At 39.6% G+C, this 22,059-nt stretch overlaps 1 protein-coding gene across 2 annotated transcripts in view; it reads right to left on the reverse strand.

Moving 5' to 3' along the window:
* Positions 1–22,059, reverse strand: part of LOC120533184 (gastrula zinc finger protein XlCGF57.1-like) — a 73,045-nt gene that overhangs the window by 44,029 nt on the left and 6,957 nt on the right. Inside the window, exons 2-3 of one of the 2 annotated variants that reach the window (XM_039759919.1) lie at positions 21,504–22,026; positions 1,288–3,042 (exon numbers count right to left, since the gene is read on the reverse strand). In XM_039759919.1, the coding sequence (XP_039615853.1) occupies positions 1,288–3,042; positions 21,504–21,990 (2,242 nt within the window). In that variant the 5' untranslated portion in view covers positions 21,991–22,026. The remainder of the gene's footprint in view (positions 1–1,287; positions 3,043–21,503; positions 22,027–22,059) is intronic. The other variant, XM_039759917.1, reaches the window with a different exon arrangement.

Genomic DNA, 22,059 nt, shown 5'->3' on the forward strand with positions numbered 1-22,059 from the left:
GGGGACACTGTGCTGTAAACATGGCATCATGCTTCGGATGAGTTGTAAAACTGAGGTCCTGACTCTCTGTTGTCGTAAAGGATCCCTGGCCATTTTTAGTAAACAGTAGGTTGTATCCCGATATCCAAGCTAAGATGACATCCTTGGCCTAGTCATTCTGGCCCCCTAATCATGTCGTCTCTCTCTCACACACACTTCACCACCTAATAGCTCATGTGTGAATAAATGTATTGGTGCAAAAATGGCTGCCATCACACAATTAGGTGGGTGGTGCACATTAGTGGAGTTTGAAGTGGATCCCCACTCACTAAAGTGCTTCAGCAGTGATGTAGAATGCTATATAAATGTAAAGAATTATTATAATCCTTTTGCCATCAGCACCTACCATTTAGCAATAAGATGAGTTACTGTTTCCAGCTCTAACCGACATAATCAGTACTTATTGGTTTGCCATCTTTTTCCATTGTTGCCTTGTTGTGCACAGGCCAATACCCTGTGCAGTCATAGTTTGCGTCTTGGCTTCAGTTCACCTTTGTTAAGTCATTCATTGGTTAAACGCAGATCCACATAGGATTGGAGAAGGAACTCTGAATACTTTCCCCTGTTTTTGTGATCTTTCCAGTTCATCGCCCTTCTCTGTTGGTCAAGACTTCTGAACTCCTAGTTTTGCAGTCAGTTGTACTGCTGCTGGCTGTGCACAAGTTGCGAGTATATGTGTCTTCATAATGTTTTACTAAGCTTTATAATTGAGGTTGTTTTGTGTTTTGACTTCATGTTGAAATACTTTCTGTACATGTTGGTCTTAGAAATTCATAAGGCACATACAGTATGCACCTTGTGCATAGTCAATTTCAATCAAGCCCATGTCTAATTCACATCTTGTAATGTATAATCTAGAGACGCATTGAGTCTTATATATTAATTTGTATGTGTGCAGTAGTTTTCTGTCCAGTCTATGATACCAAAGCTGTATGACAAGATGGGAATGGCCATCAGGTTCATGACCTGAATTTTATTGTGCATTACAAGGTAACTCCTGAGGATTGTCTTTGTTCAATGGATATATTCTTTCCTGATGTCCTGCTTTGGTCTCTTCTCATTCATTTACCTCCAGGTGTTTATGTTTCTTTTGGGTTTATTTCTTTGATGACATAATTCTTTACCAAGATCGAAATTTTCACTAGCTGCAAATTTTATGTTCATGAAGGTCACTGATCAAGCCCAAAGGTCATTTGGAAGTAGTTCTTTTACGAGTATGAATTCTTGTGTGTCTCCAAAAATCACTACTCCTGGTGAACCTTTTGCCACAGTCAGAACAGAAATATGGCTTTTCTCCATTATGTACTCTTCTGTGGTTGCGAAGGTGGCTTGCCTGTGAGAATCCTTGGCCACATTCTGAACAGAAATATGGCTTCTCTCCAGTGTGAATTCTTGTGTGACTCTGAAGAGTGCTCTTCTGTGAAAATCCTTTCCCACATTCAAGACAGCTGTATGGCTTCTCTCCGGTGTGAATTCGTCTGTGGGCCTGAAGACTGCTTGTTTGTGAAAAGCCTTTGCCACAATCAGAACAGCTATATGGCTTCTCTCCGGTGTGAACTCTCATGTGAATGCGAAGATTGCGTCTGGTAGACAATTGTTTGCCACAATCAGAACAGGAATATGTCTTGTCCCCAGTATCAACACTTTTGCATTTCTGAAGAGTGCCGTTAGGCAATTGATTTTCACTATCAGAATTGCTACATTGCTTCTCCACAGCATGAATACTTGTGTGCTTCTGAAGATTGTCACTGCAGGAGAATCGTTTACCACATTCAGAACAGCAATATGGCTTGTCTCCGGTGTGAACTTTTGTATGCTTTTGGAGACTGCAACTGGCAGAGAATTGCTTTCCACAGTCAGAACAGCAATACAACCCCTTTTCAAATGTTCTTGTGTGTCTTTTAAAATTGCCACTCCTAGTGAATGTTTTTCCACATTCTGAACAGCAATATGGCTTTTCTCCAGTGTGAACTCTTTTATGGTTGCGAAGATTGCTTATTTGTGAAAATTGTTTGCCACATTCAGAACAGGAATATGGCTTCTCTCCAGTGTGAATTCTTGTGTGACTCTGAAGAGTGCTTAATCGAGAGAATTGTTTGCCACATTCAGGACAGCTATATGGCTTCTCTCCAGTGTGAACTCTTGAATGAGCATGAAGATTGCGTCCAGTGGAAAACTGCTTGCCACATTCAAAACAGGAATATGGCTGGTCTCCAGTGTCAATTCCTGTGCATTTCTTAAGTGTGCTACTATTGGAGAATTGTTGTCCACTATCAGAATGGCAATATGGCTTCTGTACGGTGTGAATTCTTGCATGCAACTTAAGATTGCCTCTGCAGAAGAAATGTTTGCCGCATTCATAACAGCAATATGGCTTCTCTCTTCTGTGAATTTTTGCATGCTTCTGGAGACTGCAACTGCTAGGGAATTGTTTTCCACAGTCAGAGCAGAAGTATGACCTTTTTTCAGTACTATCTGTGTGTTTCTTTAACTCACCAGTACTGACAAATCTTTTGCCACAATCAGAACAGCAATATGGCTTTTCTCGAATGTGAATTCTTGAGTGATTGTGAAGTGTGGCCTTTTGTGAGAAGCGTTTACCACAGTCAGAACAGCCATATGGCTTCTCACCAGTATGAATTCTTTTGTGTGTCTGAAGAGTACTTGTTCGTGAGAATTCTCTGCCACATTCAGAACAGCTATATGGCTTCTCTCCAGTGTGAACTCTCATGTGAATGTGAAGATTGCGTCGGGTAGACAATTGTTTGCCACATTCAGGACAGCAATATAGCTTGGCTCCAGTGTGAATTCTTTTGCATTTCTCAAGAGTGCTACTGTTAGAGCATTCAGAAGAGTAACTACTCTGTAAAGTGGCTGGCATCACACTCTCTGATCCAGATGTCACTATCTTCTTATTCTGATCTTGCTGTGGCTGCTGAGGTCTGCACTGACAAGGGGTTTTAAGAAATGAAGACGATGAAATGTTGTTACTCTCTTCTCCATCTGCCAAAACATATAAATGCACACATTAATTTAGATACAAGAATTAAAAAAAAAATCTAACAAAAGCAAATACTTAAGTGTAAAATTCTCCGTTTTTGTTAAAAAAAAAAACAAACAAGAAAACCATAACTCTACCACTCCACTATTTTTTTTTTGACGGTACACTTTTTCTCTGCTTAGCACAAAAATTGATTGCTGTTTAAAATACCCACCCCCCCTCAAAAAAAAAAAAAACCTCACTTTGTAAAACATTGAGACACTGAAGACAAAGACCATGTAAGTTGGAAGGCAAACTGTATTGTTGTGAGTCAACCCATCAAATTCATAATGCATGTTTAGTCATATGGGTGACATGCTAGTACATGGGTAACTCTTCTGTCTTGCACCTTCAGAGTCCTTGGTTCAGTTCCCCACAGTATCCCACAGATATCATGAATATTGACAACATATGTGAGTGTGTGCACGTCTTAACGAATGTACTGATTCAGGGCATACTAGAGCAGCCTGACTTTCAAACTACAGCTTCCTACAGCTGAAATCTGTTTGAACTGGCTCTTTGTTTTCAAAAATGAACTCCTTCAATGAGAAAGAATATTAGCCCTCTTTAGCCAATGTTTAAAGTAGGTTACTGTAAAGTTCATTTAATTTTATCTGATTTTATTCAGGGCGGCACGGTGGCGCAGTGGTAGCGCTGCTGCCTCGCAGTTAGGAGACCCGGGTTCGCTTCCAGGGTCCTCCCTGCGTGGAGTTTGCATGTTCTCCCCGTGTCTGCGTGGGTTTCCTCCGGGCGCTCCGGTTTCCTCCCACAATCCAAAGACATGCAGGTTAGGTGGATTGGCGATTCTAAATTGGCCCTAGTGTGTGCTTGGTGTGTGGGTGTGTTTGTGTGTGTCCTGCGGTGGGTTGGCACCCTGCCCAGGATTGGTTCCTGCCTTGTGCCCTGTGTTGGCTGGGATTGGCTCCAGCAGACCCCCGTGACCCTGTATTCGGATTCAGCGGGTTAGAAAATGGATGGATGGATGGATGATTTTATTCATATAAACCGAAACAATACACATTTAGGTAAGAGCCTCAAATAACACACGAGGCAAGCTGACTGACAGAGGGGGAAGATTCACTAGCTTAGCAAATATGACAAGAAGATAAGCAACAAACAACTGTTCACTGCCAATGTAGGATATTCAGGGAAAGAAGGAGTGTGTAGTGACCCAAAAGTTCAGTTACTGGTTTAAAGTGGCTGTTGTATTTTCTGTTTGCTTGATTATGATCCAGACTCCTGAACTGTAGGTAATGTACAAATGCTTAGACATTGCCTGGAACAGCAGAGCTCACCTACAGATGGTTGGAAGACATCACTTCTGCCCGTGCCTAGGACAACATGCTTTTCCCACACTCTGTCTTGAAGTTGTACAAGCACTGATATTTTTTATTGACAGTATATTGTTGGGTTAGTAATGGCTGCAGTCTCTAATGAACCTCATCCCAGGGTGCATGCACCCCCTGCTGGATACATTTGGCAGTGCGAGCAGGACTGTAGCACAATTCCTAACCACAACAAATTCATTCTGAGGCTTCAGATGATATCAGCAGGGAAAAGACCAGCAATTAACAATAGAATTACTAAAGCCTACGAAAAAACTTGCAAATCCGGCTCAACTTAAATCTGCTCGCACCTCTCCATCCGTGTCTTTTGTCTTGTAAATGTGTCGATAAGCCCAAGCAGCAAGCAGCCTGCTATCCCATTCTCTTACTGCCACAGAAATGGCAAAAACCTTTCCCAGCTCAAGCCTTGTTTATCAGGGAGTCAGGTACCTAGAGCTGTACAAGCTAAATAATATATCGTTATTTGGAACACATGCATTTCATGTGTGTTCCGTATCTATAAAGATCTATGTAAGTGTAGGATGACAGGAAATGCAAGAAATGTTGAAAATATACCTAAAAGCCAAACTTTTTTCCTGTTTTAGTACTAACAACAAAAGTTTGACATGAAGTGTATAATGTGTGAAGACTGAAGTCCAAATATCAAATAAGCACTTTCAGAAAAGGTACAAATATAACAGAACAAGTGTGCTTTTATTTAAGACTATAACTGGAGAAAAAGAAATCAGGCTAGTGTACGTCGTTGTAGCGACTAATTTGGTAGCACAGCGTTAATAGCTGCTGACTCCTATTCAAGAGGTTGAGGGTTCGAGCCTTCCCATGTCCCAAAATAAACATTTTGAGTAGTGACCTACTCTTAGTTCTAGTGTTAATTGGGATTGGCCACCCGTGGCTGAGTAATCGACATCCTAGCTACAACTGGACAGGGAGCTGGCTTTCTCACAGTTGTAAGTTGGCAGGCTTGAAGCAAGGTTTAAAATGTCATTAGTACATGTAGCAAGCAATAGGAAAAATGCTGCTTGTATGAACATTTATTTTTCAACTTGGGTTTAAAAATCCTACCGTGAAAAAATGTGGGGAATTAAGTGACATCAGTCATAGCAGAGTGGGCACAGTCAACTTGTACTTTTATGAAGGATCTGCGCTGGTATCCCGAAGGTTGCCGGTTCGAATCCCTGTCACTACCAAAAGAGATCCTACTCTTCTGTGCCCTTGAGCAAGGCCCTTAACCTTTAATTGCTCCAGGGGTGCTGTACAATGGCTGACCCTGCGCTCTGACCCCAAGGGGTATGTGAAAACTAACAAATTCCTAATACGAGAAATTGCATAAGGCAAAATAAAGAACAAAACTGAGATCTCCGTAATGGTAAGGGATAGGAGCTAAGGAAATATGTGAGAAACATCTGAATACCTTACCTAATGGATGTACAGACTCTTGTTAAAAGCACAAGTAGAAAATAAGTGCCGTATTGGGGACCACTGTTATTCACAAACTATGTTACACCGTTAAGTATTAGAAAATGATGCGTTAGAAAAGTTATGAGAAACTGTGTACTATTAAGAGTTGGTGCATGCAGATACTGTGATGTGCAAGAAGGCATGCTGTAGTTACCTTGCTGAAAGATGGGTCAACCATAGTTAAAACTAACAACAGCTTCAATGTCCTTGAAACCTGCATAACCCGGAGCTATGCAAACTAAAATCACAGCAGCGGCTTGCTATATAAAAGAATTGGGAGTGGTCTCCCCTAGACTTTCTCGTATATGGGGAGGGATATTTGAGGAGCAAACCTCAAGACAATGATTATATTTTTATATTATGTACACTAAAGAGCCAACAACAACAAATCAAGTTTAAAATATATTGAAAAATTATTATAAAAGGAAAGTTGAATAAATCGGATTCAGCAGATGTATGAACAAAAGGTAAAGTACCACTTTTAGTTAACGGAAATAGCCTAAAAGTTGATAGGAATCTGCATTTTGTACCTAATACTTGTATGCAAAATTTGGTTGACCTAAATGAAAGCGTACTCGAGTTATCATGTTATATATATATATATATATATATATATATATATATATATATATATATATATATATATATATATATATATATATATATATATATATACACATACCTGTATATACACACAATTCCAAAAATTTTATTTTTTGGACTCAGGGAGGTCTAAAACATTGAGAGTCATCAAAATGGAGTTTTTGGACGATTACAATACTTTGCCTACACTTCATATATGAGAAAGTCAGGGAGGTCTAAAATGTTGTAATTCATCAAAATGTCAACATTGAATCTTTGGATGATCATGAAACTTTCCGAATACTTTGTATACGAGAAAAAAAAAAAAATAGGATCTGTCCGCCTGCGCCAGTCATTTCGCGTCTCTGTTGCTCGTGTTGTGGGGTTGAGTTGAATGCATGCTAAGGAGATGCGGTCGGATCATCTGCTAGCTTGCTGCGCGTCGATCATTTAAAAGCCTGTACAACAGCTGTCCTTTTGTCTCAATGCCTTGTCTCGCAGGACGTTAAATTGTCTCTGAGAAAATCAGGTATCGTCTCCTTTCAAGATTTTTTTTGTAGAATAGAGAGACATCTCCACTATTGCTTAAAAAGAGTGGTACACATGCGAAACACCTTTCTTTCAAACTCTGATCAAATTTTAAGGAAAAATGTTTTTTGCTAAGTATTAAGCACAAGGGAGACAATTTCTTTCAATTTTCTTCCCTTTCTTGTTCCTGATATGTATGTGTGTGTGTTAGGTTGTGTATTTTGGGTACTATTCTGGTGGAGAGTGTGGTGGCACAGTGGTTAGCACCCTGATGGAAGTGAAGGTTCAAGCTTATGTGTGTTCTATGTCGAGTTGGTATATTCTCTGTGACTGCGTAGCTTTTCCTGGGAATGCTTACTTGCTGTGGAATTGTGCTGCATGGTTTCCTAATGTAGCTGTATTTATCCAAAGTTCTGCAGCTTTTAGTTTGCTTCATAGGATGATTCAAGCATCAGTGTGACATGTGATCAAATAATTCCACAGAAAATATTTTTGTTTTAAAAGTTTTAGTAAAGTTACAAAGCAAAACAGTTACCACAAAAAAACTACAGAAAAAAACTGATATAGCAAAGAAAGTTTTTTGTTTAAGAAAAGTTCTGTTAAAGGCTTGTAAATTGTGTTTCATTTCTCTAAGTTTGGTCATAGAATTGTACTTGAAGCATGTTAGGCAAGTTAATCCCATAAGCATAATCAGAAAACTGTATGCCATCTCCTACTTGCAAACATACAGAGGGGAAAATAAGTATTGAAGGCGTCAACCATTTTCTCAGTAAATATATTTCTAATGGGGCTATTGACATGAAATTTTCACCAGATGTTGGTAACAACCCAAGTAATCCACACATGCAAAGAAATCAAAACAAACAAGTCCATAAATTAAGTTATGTGTAATAAAGTGGAATGACACAGGGAATAAGTGTTGAACACGCTTACTGAAGTGTATTTAATACTTCATAGAAAAGCCTTTGTTGGTAATGACAGCTTCAAGACACCTCCTGTATTGAGAAATGAGTCGCATGCATTGCTCAGGTGTGATTTTGGCCTATTCTTCCAGACAAACTGTCTTCAGATCTTGAAGGACTCTTCTATGAACTCTTATCTTTAGTTCTTTCTATAGATTTTCAGTTGGATTCGAGTCGGGTGATTGACTGGGCCATTCTAGCAGCCTAAAAACATGCAGTGGCCTTCAGATGATTCATTTGATTGGGACAAATGGAAGCTTTTACAAGATATATCAATAAAATGTAATGTAATTCTTCAAAAGCTAAAAGTGTGGGGTTTCCATCTAGCTTGTATGTCATGGGTTGCTGAGAACAGCCTGTAGCAACAATAAGAGCTCAGGCTCAAAAGAAGGAAAAAATAAAGCTCACAGTTTCTAAGCTAGAGAGTGCTGTACAAGGTCAACACAGTTAGCTTCCATTGGTGGATTATGCTTTTGTCGAGAAATAATGGGAATGTAAGTGTGACAAGGATCAGAAACAGACCTGTAAATGAGAACCTCAGCTGTGTTAGGAGTCAGAAACTCTGGGCTTGTTTGGGACCAGGTGGAGGTTGCAGAGAAAGAAGACTCCGCTCTGGTGCAGAACCATTCTTAAGACATTGAGCGAGGTACAGGATTTGGGATTTCAGGAATTAATGGCTCTATAATGTACCGAAGAAAGAGGTCATTACAAAATTAGTATGAGTGGAGCTGTGAAGCATATACAAAATAACGAAAAATGACACTCATGCACATCATGTAGGAACAGTGAAAGTACTTCCTCTAACAAACATTCCCGCTATCCTCCCATTCCTGTTCCACTCTAAGACAACTGCCAAAATGGGATGAGGAACAGAGAGGAGATCCTTTTCACTGCTCTGTGTTCTCCTACCCTCATGACACAGAAAAATGAAACCACCCAAATGATGTGCATGGATGCAGGTTGTAATCATCTATATAGACGTGTCCACCAGCCATGGTCCCCTCCAAACACACTTGCCAAAGCCTGAAAGCCCTCATTTCAGATTTAGAATCAGTTTTTGATTCTAAATTGCTGCTGTTGCACATGGGAGTGAGTTAAGGCACAAACTGCCAGTCAAGACCAAACCACTGGCCAGTATGTAATCCTAATCGTGAGGATGGTGATCAGATCAAAACAACAACAACATTTATTTCTAGAGCACATTTTCATCCAAATGATGTAGCACAAATTGCTTTACATGATGAAGAAAGAAAATATACATAAAAATTAGGCAATAATAAACAAAGAACAAAGTAAGGTCCAATATCGAGGCAGGACAGAAAAAACAAACAAAGAAAAAAAAAACAAAATCTGCAGGGGTTCCAAGGCCATGAGACCACCCAGCCTCCTCTAGGCATTCTACCCAACATAATTACCTCAATCATTTAAACCCTTTTGATTCTGAAGCCTTAAATTGGTATCTTATTGCCTTCAGAATCCCCCCCCCCCAATTAAAGTGTGCAGCAGTCAACAAATCAGCAATGACACAACCACTGTTTTTTTTTTTGGGATGCATGCAAAGCAAGGAGACATACTGGCCTTAATTATAATGAATTATGCCTATGTAAATTTGTATGTATGCATACCTGATTGGATATTTTCACACTGAAGAACATAGGAGGGACATTGCAGAGAATTCCTTTCAGCTAGGCTCACAGTTACAAAAATTAAGTCAGTAAAATGCTTGAGGCACAGACACCATTGTACACAGGACAGGCACCTTGTTGGCACATGAGGTATAGAGGTCAGCTGAGGGCCAAAAGCAGGGAACATGGAGGCTTTACTTAAAGTTCTGTGCATCCCAAAGTGAGTGATGACTGCTTTGTTTGTAATTCCCCAGACCTCTAGAGGCAAAACCATCAAACTAAAGGGTAAACTCAAGAGAAGCCAGTTGGGCAACCTAGTCAGCTCAGTGTTTCTAGCCCTTCATTAAGCCCAATAAGGATTTGCTGGTCCAGTCACTTCTCCCTGCTTACACATCTACTTCTCTGAACCTTCTTCTTAAAGCTACTGCTGGTGTTACCTGCTCTGCTGGGACCTTCCACCGGTGGTTCTTTCTTCCTAAACTGTTGTCATAGTGGCTTTAGAAGGCAGGCCTACTAAAGTACCCAAGTCTCACTGGACTTTGTGCCACTACAGGCCATCTTATTGGCCATCATGCACTTCTGTCAAGTGGTTCACCCATTCATCTTTTAGGAGGGGATCTGTAAATGGGGGTTTTGGACTAAGTGTACAATTGTATTTATAAATACCGTTCCCTCCAACAGGGAGCCAGTGAGCACTTTTTCCATGTGTGGGAATTCTATAATCCACATAATTGAGCAGAAATCTTCCAAATACACCACAAAATTTTTAATTTGGGGCAGATCAAAAAGTTTGAGGAATTGGCATTTAACCAATCACGCTAGCATCAACACTGCACACTAACCTGGATACTACAAATGATCCACACAGTATGTTGTGAGAGAGGAGAGAGAGAGAGAGAGAGGATGGAAGCACGCATGTTGAGACAGAGAGACCCACAATTATCCATTATGCACGATCACTGGCAATGCTGTTTTTCTGCATCAACAAGAAGTAACACAGGCTTCCCTCCAGCGGTCATAATGCATGCACTTCAGAAGAAGTCATCCACCTGAAGTTAACCATGTTCAGGTCTGGCCAGTACTTGGATGGAAGACCAACCAGGAAAAGCTTGAGCTGCTGCTGGAAGAGGTGCTGGTGAGGCCAGTATGGGGAAGCTCACCCTGTGGTCTGTGTGTGGATCCCAATGTCCCAGTGCACTGTCCTGTAAAAATAGCGCCTTCCTTTGGATGACCGAGGTCCCGACTCTCTGCATTCTTGAAAGAATCTCTGAGCATCCTTTGTAAAAAGCAGGGCGATTGCCTTTTCATTCTGGCCCCCTAATCATTCAGGTCAGGTCGGGAAGCATTCACCCGCCACACGAACGAAACAGCTCAGGATCCCATTTGTCAACTCCCCCAGTCAGATACGCGGTCCAGTCCTACCCTCTGGAAATGACCATCTATCTGCCACAGCCAGGTGTTACGCGAGTGTCCCCTTGGCCTGGTCCAGCCACACGGGTCCTCCACATGGCTGTATTGTCGTAACTGATGCTCTCTCACAATACAATTAATGTGTCTCATTGGGGAATCCATGAGCAACCACTCACTCAACACAAAGTCAAACCAGCGGTACCCAAAGATTCTACAAAGAGAGACAGTACTGAGGTAGTCCAGTCCACATCTGCAGATGGCATCCTTGTCTCGCAACCATATAGCAAAATAGGAAAAACCAGGAGTCTAAAGATTTGAACCTTCTTCCTTTTGCAAAGATAGAGAACCCCACACGCCCTTTCCAGCGACCTCATGACCCCCCCATGCTTTCCTAATCTGTCTACTGACTTCATAATAGGAGTCACCAGAGATGTGAATGTCACTGTTGAGTTAAGTAAACCTCTCAACACGGTCGACACTCTCTCCGCAATCAATCATCCCCTGTCTCTCACACTTCACCACCTAACAGCTCATGTATGGTGAACGTACTGGTGCAAAAATGCCTGCCATAACATCATCCAGGTGGATGCTTCACATTGGTGGAATGGTTTGTGAAGTGAGAAAAGAGCTTTATAAATGAAAAAAAAAATATTATAATATTCTGTTTCAAATAGGATGAGAGTCTTTTCCTCATATTTCCTTGTCTGTTGGCATAAGGCTGTGCCCAACCTTTGCTTCATGTCGAGCTCCCAACCTTCTCAGTTTCCTGACTTAATGTTGCATTTTTGATGATGGGTCTTTGATTTCTGAAAGCCCTAGCTACCTTTTAGCTACATTAAAAACCTGTTCCCTTTCCATTTTCAAAAGCTCCAGCTCCAATTTACCTGACGGCTAACCTACCTCAGGCTATTCAGTCGATACACACATTTTCTCCACATGAAAGTGTCTTCTTGCTGCTCAGCTCAAGCTGCAGAACTTTTTTCTCTTACTTGTGACTGCTAGCTAAATCCAAGACAGCCACCACTAAAACAGAATCTCATCAGACGTTTTGGGGTTGTTCGTGATTATAGCATGTTAGGGAAACTTGAACTCAAGAAGACCTTCATAATGCCTGGCACACTTACTTATTGCTCTTCTAAAACCTTTCTTTGTGGCTGCAGTAAAGTGCACTGCTCATATTATCCCTGAAGATGATGATTCTCAAGGTAATGCTCATGTTATTGCTGTAACCAAAGCAGTCATCTCCTCAGATACAGGACATTTTGGGTTAGGTTCCTTTCCTTCCTCTCAGTCTCTCAGACATTATATTGGTTGCAACAATCTGCTGACCAAGCTGTGGTGGCCACTTGGCTCTCATCAGGTTCTTATGTTTTTTAGGTTACCTTTGAATGTCACCCTGTAGCTCCCCATTACTGCTCCTGTGGTTTACTCTAAATTTTTACCACACTTAATTTAACTTCACCTATTTGTTGTTTGGTACAAATCTTGTAATCAATATTTAACCCACTTCCTATTGTCCAAACAACTTAAAATTTACTTACTCACTTCCGATGACAATACATGAATCAATAATCAGTTTCAATAATTGATTGATTAATCCATGTTAATTAAGAAATGAAATTTTCATATGAAGAATAGTTAAAGATTTCACCAATAGATGGCGCTAGTATCAGACAGAAATATTAAAGTATTAAAATATTGCTTACAAAATTATACTAAAACAAACCCAAGACAAAAAAGTTGAAAATAATATATAGTATAAAAAAATACTTTGTAAAACCACGCTTATATAAAGTTAAAAAGTGTACTAAAAAGTAAAAAAATACATCACTCGTAAAATAAAAGCATGGGTGCTTTTCATCAATCAATAAAATCTTAGCAAAAGCACCCCCCAAGGTTACTATAGTTAACGAAAACTAAAATAAAAACTGAAACTATTATTAAAATAACATTTTCGTAAACTGAAATAAAATAATTAACAAAACTGAAATGAAAAACTAAAACTAAACGAAACTTTTAAAGTACCTAAAAAGACTAACTGAAATAAAATAACTTACTAAACATCATTTTAGTTTTCGTTAGTTTTTAACCTTTATAGCATTTAACTTTAAAACTGAAAGCCATCGACCACAATCATTCACAAAGCATTGGCAGTGACAGAGCGAGCTGAATACACGTGTAGAGCGTGTGGAATAGAAAGCGATTTACATGCTGCCTTTCTCTGCACTTGTTGTATATCAAGATGTAATTTAAATGCCTGAAATCGGACTGTGCTGCTCAACAAATACTTTACCGTATGGATAGAAAAATCATGAGTGAGTTACATTTCAGTTTATTTCTCAGGTGCCTGCTTTTTGTTGACAGTAATTCACCTGCCACTTCGCACTCGAAGTATACAAAGTATAGAGAAAGTATACTAATCATGAAAAAAAATTCGACCTCAACATTTTGCTGAATCTTGACGTTTTTGAACTCCCTGAGTCAGAAAATACAGTTTTTTGGAATTATGTCTGTGTGTATATAAACACGATATCTCAAAAACGCAACTAGATAGATGGATGAAATTTGGCATGTGGTCGTTACACCAAAACTGTAGATCTGTATTAACTTTTGAGCCAAATCCATTAACTGAAAGTGGTACTTTACCTGAACACATACTCTTTTTTTATTCATGCAGCTGCAGAGTCTGATTTATTCAACTTTACTTTTATAATAATTGTTCAATATATTATTAATTTGATTTGATTTGTTGCTGATGGTTTTTAATGTACATAATACAATCATTGTCATGCGGTTTACTCCTCAATACCCTTCCCCATATCTGAGTACACGAGAAAGTTGAGGGGAGGCCACTCCCGATATTTGAAAATAAAACCGCACTGATCAAGAGACGACTGACAAGATTATCATACAAGATCAGCAAATTGTTGCTTTAAAAATATCATTTAACAACAATGCGATACAAACCTTGTAAAATTCCTGAGTTGGCAATGTCTCTCCTGAACTACAGGTAGGTGGTTTGGGGGTGGGGGAAGAGTCTGCCAAGTGGTGAAAAACTAAAGATACTCATTTTTTTTATATTTATTGATTTATCTTTTTAGTTCATATTCTCAGCTCAAAATACCTGATATTGTGAAAATAATTCAGTAGCAGAATTATGCTTTAAAATATCTGTCCCCCTACCTGCTTGTTTTTCTTTGTTTCCCTCAATACAGCTAGGTGGGGTCTGCACATTGATTCAAACCTAAGACCCTTGTTCTTCCTTAACCACTGTGATTTTCATGGTCACACCTGCCAAAACGCAGTAGATTCTCTTTTCTTATTTTTTTTATCTTTCCCTTGCAATTCTGTCTATAAATTGTTTGCGCTTGAGATGGAATCAGAGATCAATATGGCTGGTAGAAAATAACAAAGCCCAGTGTTTGAGATTTTTGAATGAAATATTGAAGGCATTCATTATAAGAACATTGTCGTTGGAGCAGGAGATGTTGTGTGTTGTAGACATTTAGAGCAAAAAAACCCTCACACCTTAAAATTCACCTAAACTTCATTACAAATGTGCTCTTTCTGGGCAAAAAAAGGAAAAGAAAGTTTTTTCAACACAAATGACATAGAATATATTTTACCAGACAAAAACAAAACCAAATGATAAAGTGTGTTGTGTAGTAAGCTTCCACTAACATTAAATTCATATTATATCCAAACCTGTTAAGTGTACAGTTCTGCCTCATTGTGACACAAAAACTACACTTCATAGTAGCTCTTTAATTGTGCTATAATTAATAAAACTAAAACTAATATATATATATATATATATATATATATATATATATATATATATATATATATATATATATAAAAATGTCTTTGAAAAATAAAAACTAAAAATACATGATGAAAGAAAACTAAAACTAAAGTGAATTTCCAAGTAAGGTCAGAAAAATATAGAAATAAAAACTAATATAAAAAGGCAAAACTATAATAACCTTGGCGTCCACACTTTAATTTTATGAGTGATATATGAGAGACTTATTTTTTACTTTTTAGTTCACTTTTTAACTTAATATAAGCATGCTTTTTAAAAAGTATTTTTATATATATTACGGTCCTTCTTGTGCCTTAAAGTGGAGTACAGTTAGGTCCATAAATATTTGGACAGAGACAACTTTTTTCTAATTTTGATTCTGTACATTACCACAATGAATTTTAAACGAAACAACTCAGATGCATTTGAAATGCAGACTTTCAGCTTTAATTCAGTGGGGTGAACAAAACGATTGCATAAAAATGTGAGGCAACTAAAGTATTTTTTAACACAATCCATTCATTTCAGGGGCTCAAAAGTAATTGGACAATTGACTCAAAGGCTATTTCATGGGCAGGTGTGTTCAAGTCCGTCGTTATGTCTTATCAATTAAGCAGATAAAAGGCCGGTGAGTTGATTTGAGGTGTGGTGCTTGCATGTGGAAGACTTTGCTGTGAACAGACAACATGCGGTCAAAGGAGCTCTCCATGCAGGTGAAAGAAGCCATCATTAAGCTGCGAAAACAGAAAAAACCCATTCGAGAAATTGCTACAATATTACGAGTGGCAAAATCAACAGTTTGGTACATCCTGAGAAAGAAAGCAAGCACTGGTGAACTCAGCAATGCAAAAAGACCTGGACATCCACAGAAGACAACAGTGGTGGATGATCGCAGAATCATTTCCACGGTGAAGAGAAACCCCTTCACAACAGCCAACCAAGTGAACAACACTCTCTAGGGGGTTGGCGTATGGATATCCACGTCTGCCATAAAGAGAAGACTGCATAAAAGTAAATACAGAGGATGCACTGCAAGGTGCAAGCCACTCATAAGCCTCAAGAATAGAAAGGCAAGATTGGACTTTGCTAAAGAACATCTAAAAAAGCCAGCACAGTTCTGGAAAAACATTCTTTGGACAGATGAAACCAAGATCAACCTCTACCAGAATGATGGCAAGAAAAAAGTATGGAGAAGGAGTGGAACAGCTCATTATCCAAAGCATACCACATCATCTGTAAAACACGGAGGAGGCAGTGTGATGACTTGAGTGTGCATGGCTGCCAGTGGTACTGGGACACTAGCGTTTATTGATGATGTGACAAGCAGACGAATGAATTTTGAGGTGTTTATTGATTTTGAGGTGTTTATTGATGAGGTGACACATGAATTCTGAGGTGTTCAGAGACATACTGTCTGCTCAAATCCAGCTAAATGAAGTCAAATTGATAGGGCGGCATTTCATGATACAGATGGACAATGACCCAAAACATACAGCCAAAGCAACCAAAGACTTTATTAAAGCAAAGAAGTGGAAAATTCTTGAATGGCTAAGTCAGTCACCTGATCTTAACCCAATTGAGTGTGCATTTCACTCATTGAAGACTAAACTTCGGACAGAAAGGCCCACAAGCAAACAGCAACTGAAAGCCACTGCAGTAAAGGCCTGGCAGAGCATTAAAAAGGAGGAAACCCAGCAACTGGTGATGTCCATGAGTTCAAGACTTCAGGCTGTCATTGCCAGCAAAGGGTTTTCAACCAAGTATTAGAAATGAACATTTTATTTCCAGTTATTAAATTTGTCCAATTACTTTTGAGCCCCTGAAATGAAGGGATTGTGTGTTAAAAAAAATACTTTAGTTGCCTAACATTTTTATGCAATCTTTTTGTTCAACCCACTGAATTAAAACTGAAAGTCTGCACTTCAACTGCATCAGAGTTGTTTCATTTAAAATTCATTACGGTAATGTACAGAAACAAAATTAGAAAAAAGTTGTCTCTGTCTAAATATTTATGGACCTAACCGTATGTTGGGAGTCTTCAAATAAACATGATTCGCACTTGGATACTCCAGTGTAACACAACATTTTAATCAGTGTGAGGACTGCCTGCTGCACAATGTGGGACAAACCCCCAATACTTTTGATAGAAGCAAAAATGTATGAATTATGAGTGTTTGGTAGTTATCACTGACATTTCCTCTAAATGATTTGAAGCCACGTCTGTTACAAATCTGACACAACAATGGTAACTAAAGGCTTTGTCACATTACGTGACTTTTCTATGATTTTCAGCTCTAACCTGAATTTACATAATCTTATACATCTTATGATTGGGCTGTTGTATAGTCAGAAGAATTTCAATCATGTCAGAAATATCTGTTAGCTGTAGTGTGAGCATTCATCTGTGACTGCATTCCTGTTTTCCCCTTCTATAAGTACATGAATTTGCCACACAGCGTAAGTGGATTCTTAAAACAGCAGGATTGATACATATGATGAAGACCATGGAGTGGCTGCTGCTTCACCACCTGAGGCCACAGGTCTGCCGCGCCCTCGACCCTCTGCAGTTTGCATATCAGGAGAAGGTGGGAGTGGAGGATGCCATCATCTATATGCTACACTGATCCCTTTCCCACTTGGACAGAGGCAGTGGTGCTGTAAGAATTATGTTTCTGGACTTCTCTAGCTCCTTCATCACCATCCAACCTCTGCTCCTTAGGGACAAGCTGACAGAGATGGGAGTAGATTCATACCTGGTGGCATGGATCGTGGAATATCTTACAGACAGACCTCAGTATGTGCGTCTCGGGAACTGCAGGTCTGACATTGTGGTCAGCAACACAGGAGCGCCGCAGGAGACTGTACTTTCTCTGGTCCTGTTCAGCCTATATACATCAGACTTCCAATACAACTCGGAGTCGTGCCACGTGCAAAAGTTCGCTGACGACACTGCTATCGTGGGCTACATCAGGAGTGGGCAGGAGGAGGAGTATAGGAAGCTAATCAAGGACTTTGCTAAATAGTGCAACTCAAACCACCTACAAATGAACACCAGCAAACCAAGGAGCTGGTGGTGGATTTTAGGAGACAGTCCTCCAGACAGAGGAGCAACTTCAGCGTCAGACTACTGTTACTGTCCTGCTCCACTGACAGACTGAGGAGATCGTTCCTTTCCCACACTATGCGACTCTTCAATTCCACCCGGGGGGTGTAAACGTTAAAAGTTAACATCATATAAAGTTATTGTCTGTTTTACCTGCATTTTTATCACTCTTTAATTTAATATTGTTTATCAGTATGCTGCTGCTGGAGTATGTGAATTTCCTCTTGGGATTAATAAAGTATCCATCTATCTGATAAGAGAGGTCAAATAACACTAAAAACAATTATCACTAGCAAATATCTGCCTTTATAATCTGCTACATATAAGCACTGCAGTGCCTGCAATAGATCAGTTCAAATACACAGACATGCACACGCTATCTTTCTCTTCTTTTCCGACTTCATGTGCTTTTACAGTTTAAAAATATACTAATTGATTTTGTTCATGAAGCAATATCTCAGAGGTTCACCTACACTGTAACTACCCGCTTCCAACCATTTGACTAAAGGATGACCGCCATCACCTGCTTACAACTCCTAAGTTTAGTAGCGCGCCCCACTACTTTTCAGTCAGGTCCTGCAGATAAGTGGATCTCTAATAGAGAGCATGTAGTGAAAAAACAAGCAAGATAATATTTTCACTTACTGACATTTCGAGATGTTGACATGAGCAACTATAGAATACAGACCCTTAACATTTCATGCCATGTCCACAATAACCTGTCTGTTTCTTTTGTATTTTCTTATTTTATTGTCTGGAAGCACTGTAAAATCTTTTGATTGCCTTTCAGTTTTCCACTGCCATCTTCCGGTAATTTCCACTGATTAGAACACTGTAGCCAAAGGTTTTGTCATGATCTAGGCTGAAACCTCATGCTTTGCAGTCTATTCCTTTAAAAGAAGCCATATCGTGTACCGTTGTCAGGGTCAAGTCCTTCATATCTAGGGGCGGGGTTTTTAGGGTCGTGACCTTGACTTAATCAACAACTGGCATATGAAGTTCAGCCTTTCGCTATGAACCTTCTCTGATCTGTGGATAAAATCCTTAATTTCACTTTGATCTATTGTGTGTTTTCTCTTCTTGTGTTGCCTGGTTTTGACTTACTGCCTGGTATTTGACCTTGTTTTTGCCTCTCACCTGGGTTACGGTTACTACGGCTTATTGTTATTTTCTTTTGTTTTGCCTTTTACTCACAAAATCAGTTCTCCTGTTTTCCTGTTGAGTCAGGTTTGAAGTGTGTCACTGTGGCCTGTGAGGTTTATTCCATTCAAGTTATTTTATTTAAAATGTATAGCTGAGGCCATAAATAAATACAGACGGAGCTACAAAAATCATCTGACAGGGAGAAACATTCCTGCCATGTAAGCAACCTGACAGGTGGATGGGAAGAGACAAGTGGAATCAGGCAGGCTATTAAGAAGTGCGAATGTTTATTGATGATCAATATATGGCCAGGGGCCACTGTCTGCTATTTAGAGTTCCCCTGTCAATGAATCCCATGTCTGGCAAATGCATACTCTTATTTTGGAAACTGGCAACTGCACTGGACATTACAGCACACCTTCAGATGAATGGAAGACATCATTCCTGACTGTACCTAAAACGAAGCCAGAACCGACTACAGGAACCACACAACTGTTATTGTGCTTTCACCAGCAGCTCTCCTTTGAATATTGTATTAATGCGAGTGTCTAGCTGATATTGAAAAGAAGTATATTCTTTCTTTAGTGCTATTTTTTTCTTTCTTCATCTTAGAACTACCGCTGTACCACTAGGGAAAGATATTTTATTGTGTCAGGAGTGATTTGCGACAGACGGGCATCAGGAAGAGTGAAAGGGAAGGTCCACAGGACGGCAGTACAACCTGCTTTGTTATATGGGTTGGAGACGGTGGCACTGACCAGAAAGCAGGAGGCAGAGCTGGGGGTGGCAGAGTTAAAGATGGTAAGATTTGCACTGAGTGCGATGAGGATGGATAGGATTAGAAATGAGGACATTAGAGGGTCAGCTCAAGTTGGACAGTTGGGAGACAAAGTCAGAGAGGTGAGATTGTGTTGGTTTGATCATGTGCAGAGGAGAGATGCTGGGGATATTGGGAGAAGGATGGTAAGGATAGAGCTGCCAGGGAAGAGGAAAAGAGGATGGCATAAGCGAAGGTTTATGGATGTGGTGAGAGAGGACATGCAGGTGATGGGTGTAACAGAACAAGATGCAGAGGTCAGAAAGATATGGAAGAAGATGATCCACTGAGGTGACTCCTAACAGAAGCAGCCAAAAGAAGAAGAAGAAGAAGAAGAAGACTGTCTCTACGTTACATTGAGTTACTTCACATTTCTGACTCTGCTCCAGGACAATTATTTAGCTGGCAGTTACAAATTTCCACATCATTCATTCATTCATTTTCCACCGCTTATCAAAGCCAGGTCATGGCACACAACAGTCTTAGCAGCGAGGCTCACATGTCCCTTTCACTAGCCACATTTGGCACATCATATTATGGGATCCCAAGGCATTCCCAGGCCATCTGGGGCATATAGTACTACCAGTGACTCGTGGGTCTTCCCTGGGGTCTCCTGCTAGTTGTTCATGTCCATAAAAACCTCCACAGGTAGGCATCCGTATCAGATGTCCAAACCACCTCAATTTCTTGATAACTGCAATATTAATTTCCTTGAGAAAAACAAAGTTTCATGTAGAATGCAAGCCTTAACAACTGCTAGCATATATTAATGCAATATGATTGCAATATACAGTATATTACAGATGCTACAATAAATCTTAAAATTTACCAAACCCTAAATGAACCATAAATGGGCTGGGTTTGCGGAGGGTGGACATTTGCAATTCAATGCTCTCATTTAACTACAATCACTCTCATTAGCAATTAGGGTAAAATTCAAATACGAAACTGAAATGGCTGTGATGTCTGAGCAGAAAGATAACTAATGCTGTTAAAAAATCTTTAAGAAAATTAGAATACTTGTTTATTTGATTGTTTGAGTTTGTTTTTAACATTTCTTGACCAGGACTAGAGAATTTCAACTAGTGATTTCTTTTCTTTGTTAACAAAAATTCAGAGGAAGCTAAGATATCTGTAAAGGTATGCATCCATCTTGTTGCCTTGCACACAAGACATGATGGAGTCCTGCAGTACTGAAATGTTATGTATAATGACTCTCTGGCCTCTTACAGTGGAGTTTTAACTATACCCCTAAGCCCCCCCCATTGCTACTGTAAATTGATTGATTACTATTTGGAGTTGTATGGGGGTAAAGAGGTTTCCTTGCATCTCACAAACTTTCCACAACAATCTTCTTTGTGTGCTTTAATATCTGTACCCGCCCAATCACACCGCACTTCTGGTGACATTTTACTTGGCTTAATGTTGGAAAATGGTGGCACTGCAATCAATTGGCACTTTAGGAGAATATCAATGTAATCGATCAACCTGCTAGAAACAGTTTATGTAATTTAAAACTTGCCATTGATTTGTTTGCTGTTTTAACAGCAATCACAGACCAAAATTATTGAAAAGGCAACAGAGCAATTGTCCTCTGTATCCCCTCAGCCCCAAGCCTGACACTATGTTTGAATTTGACACCTACCTTCTCCTGAAGTACATGAACCCAATTCTATCTCAGTCCTCTTCATGTCGGACTCCAAACATTCAGACTTCACAAGGATGGACTGATGACTGCTCACAGTGATGCCTGATCCAGTTACCTCTGGGCACACATACTGGGAATCAGACTCCTGTTTAAGGTCTTCTTCTTTCAGACTTACAGTTTCATTTTTCTGCAGATGAATGCTGTTAAATGCTGGCTCAGAGAGGTTTTTAATGACAGCTGCCTTAGATTCACAATCCTCCTCCTTAATGTCAGGATTATCCTGAGGAAGGTGCACAGGATCCCATTCACAGTCCTCTTTCTTAACGTTCACACTTGTTTTCTCCTTGAAATTCATGAGATGGAGGCCAGTGTTTGGTGTGTGAGTCCTCCCTTCCTCCTCTTCGCTCTTCTCTTCTGTGTCTGCTTCTTTGCATTCATATCCCAACTTAAGAGGCTCCTGTTTAACTGGAATTATCACCTCCATTTTGTATGTTAGCTACTGGAAATGGATGTTTTTACCCTGTAGACAGAGTAGAGTAGAATATATTAAGAA

Source organism: Polypterus senegalus, chromosome 8 (assembly GCF_016835505.1).
Source record: "Polypterus senegalus isolate Bchr_013 chromosome 8, ASM1683550v1, whole genome shotgun sequence".
NCBI classification, from domain to species: Eukaryota; Metazoa; Chordata; class Cladistia; order Polypteriformes; family Polypteridae; genus Polypterus; species Polypterus senegalus.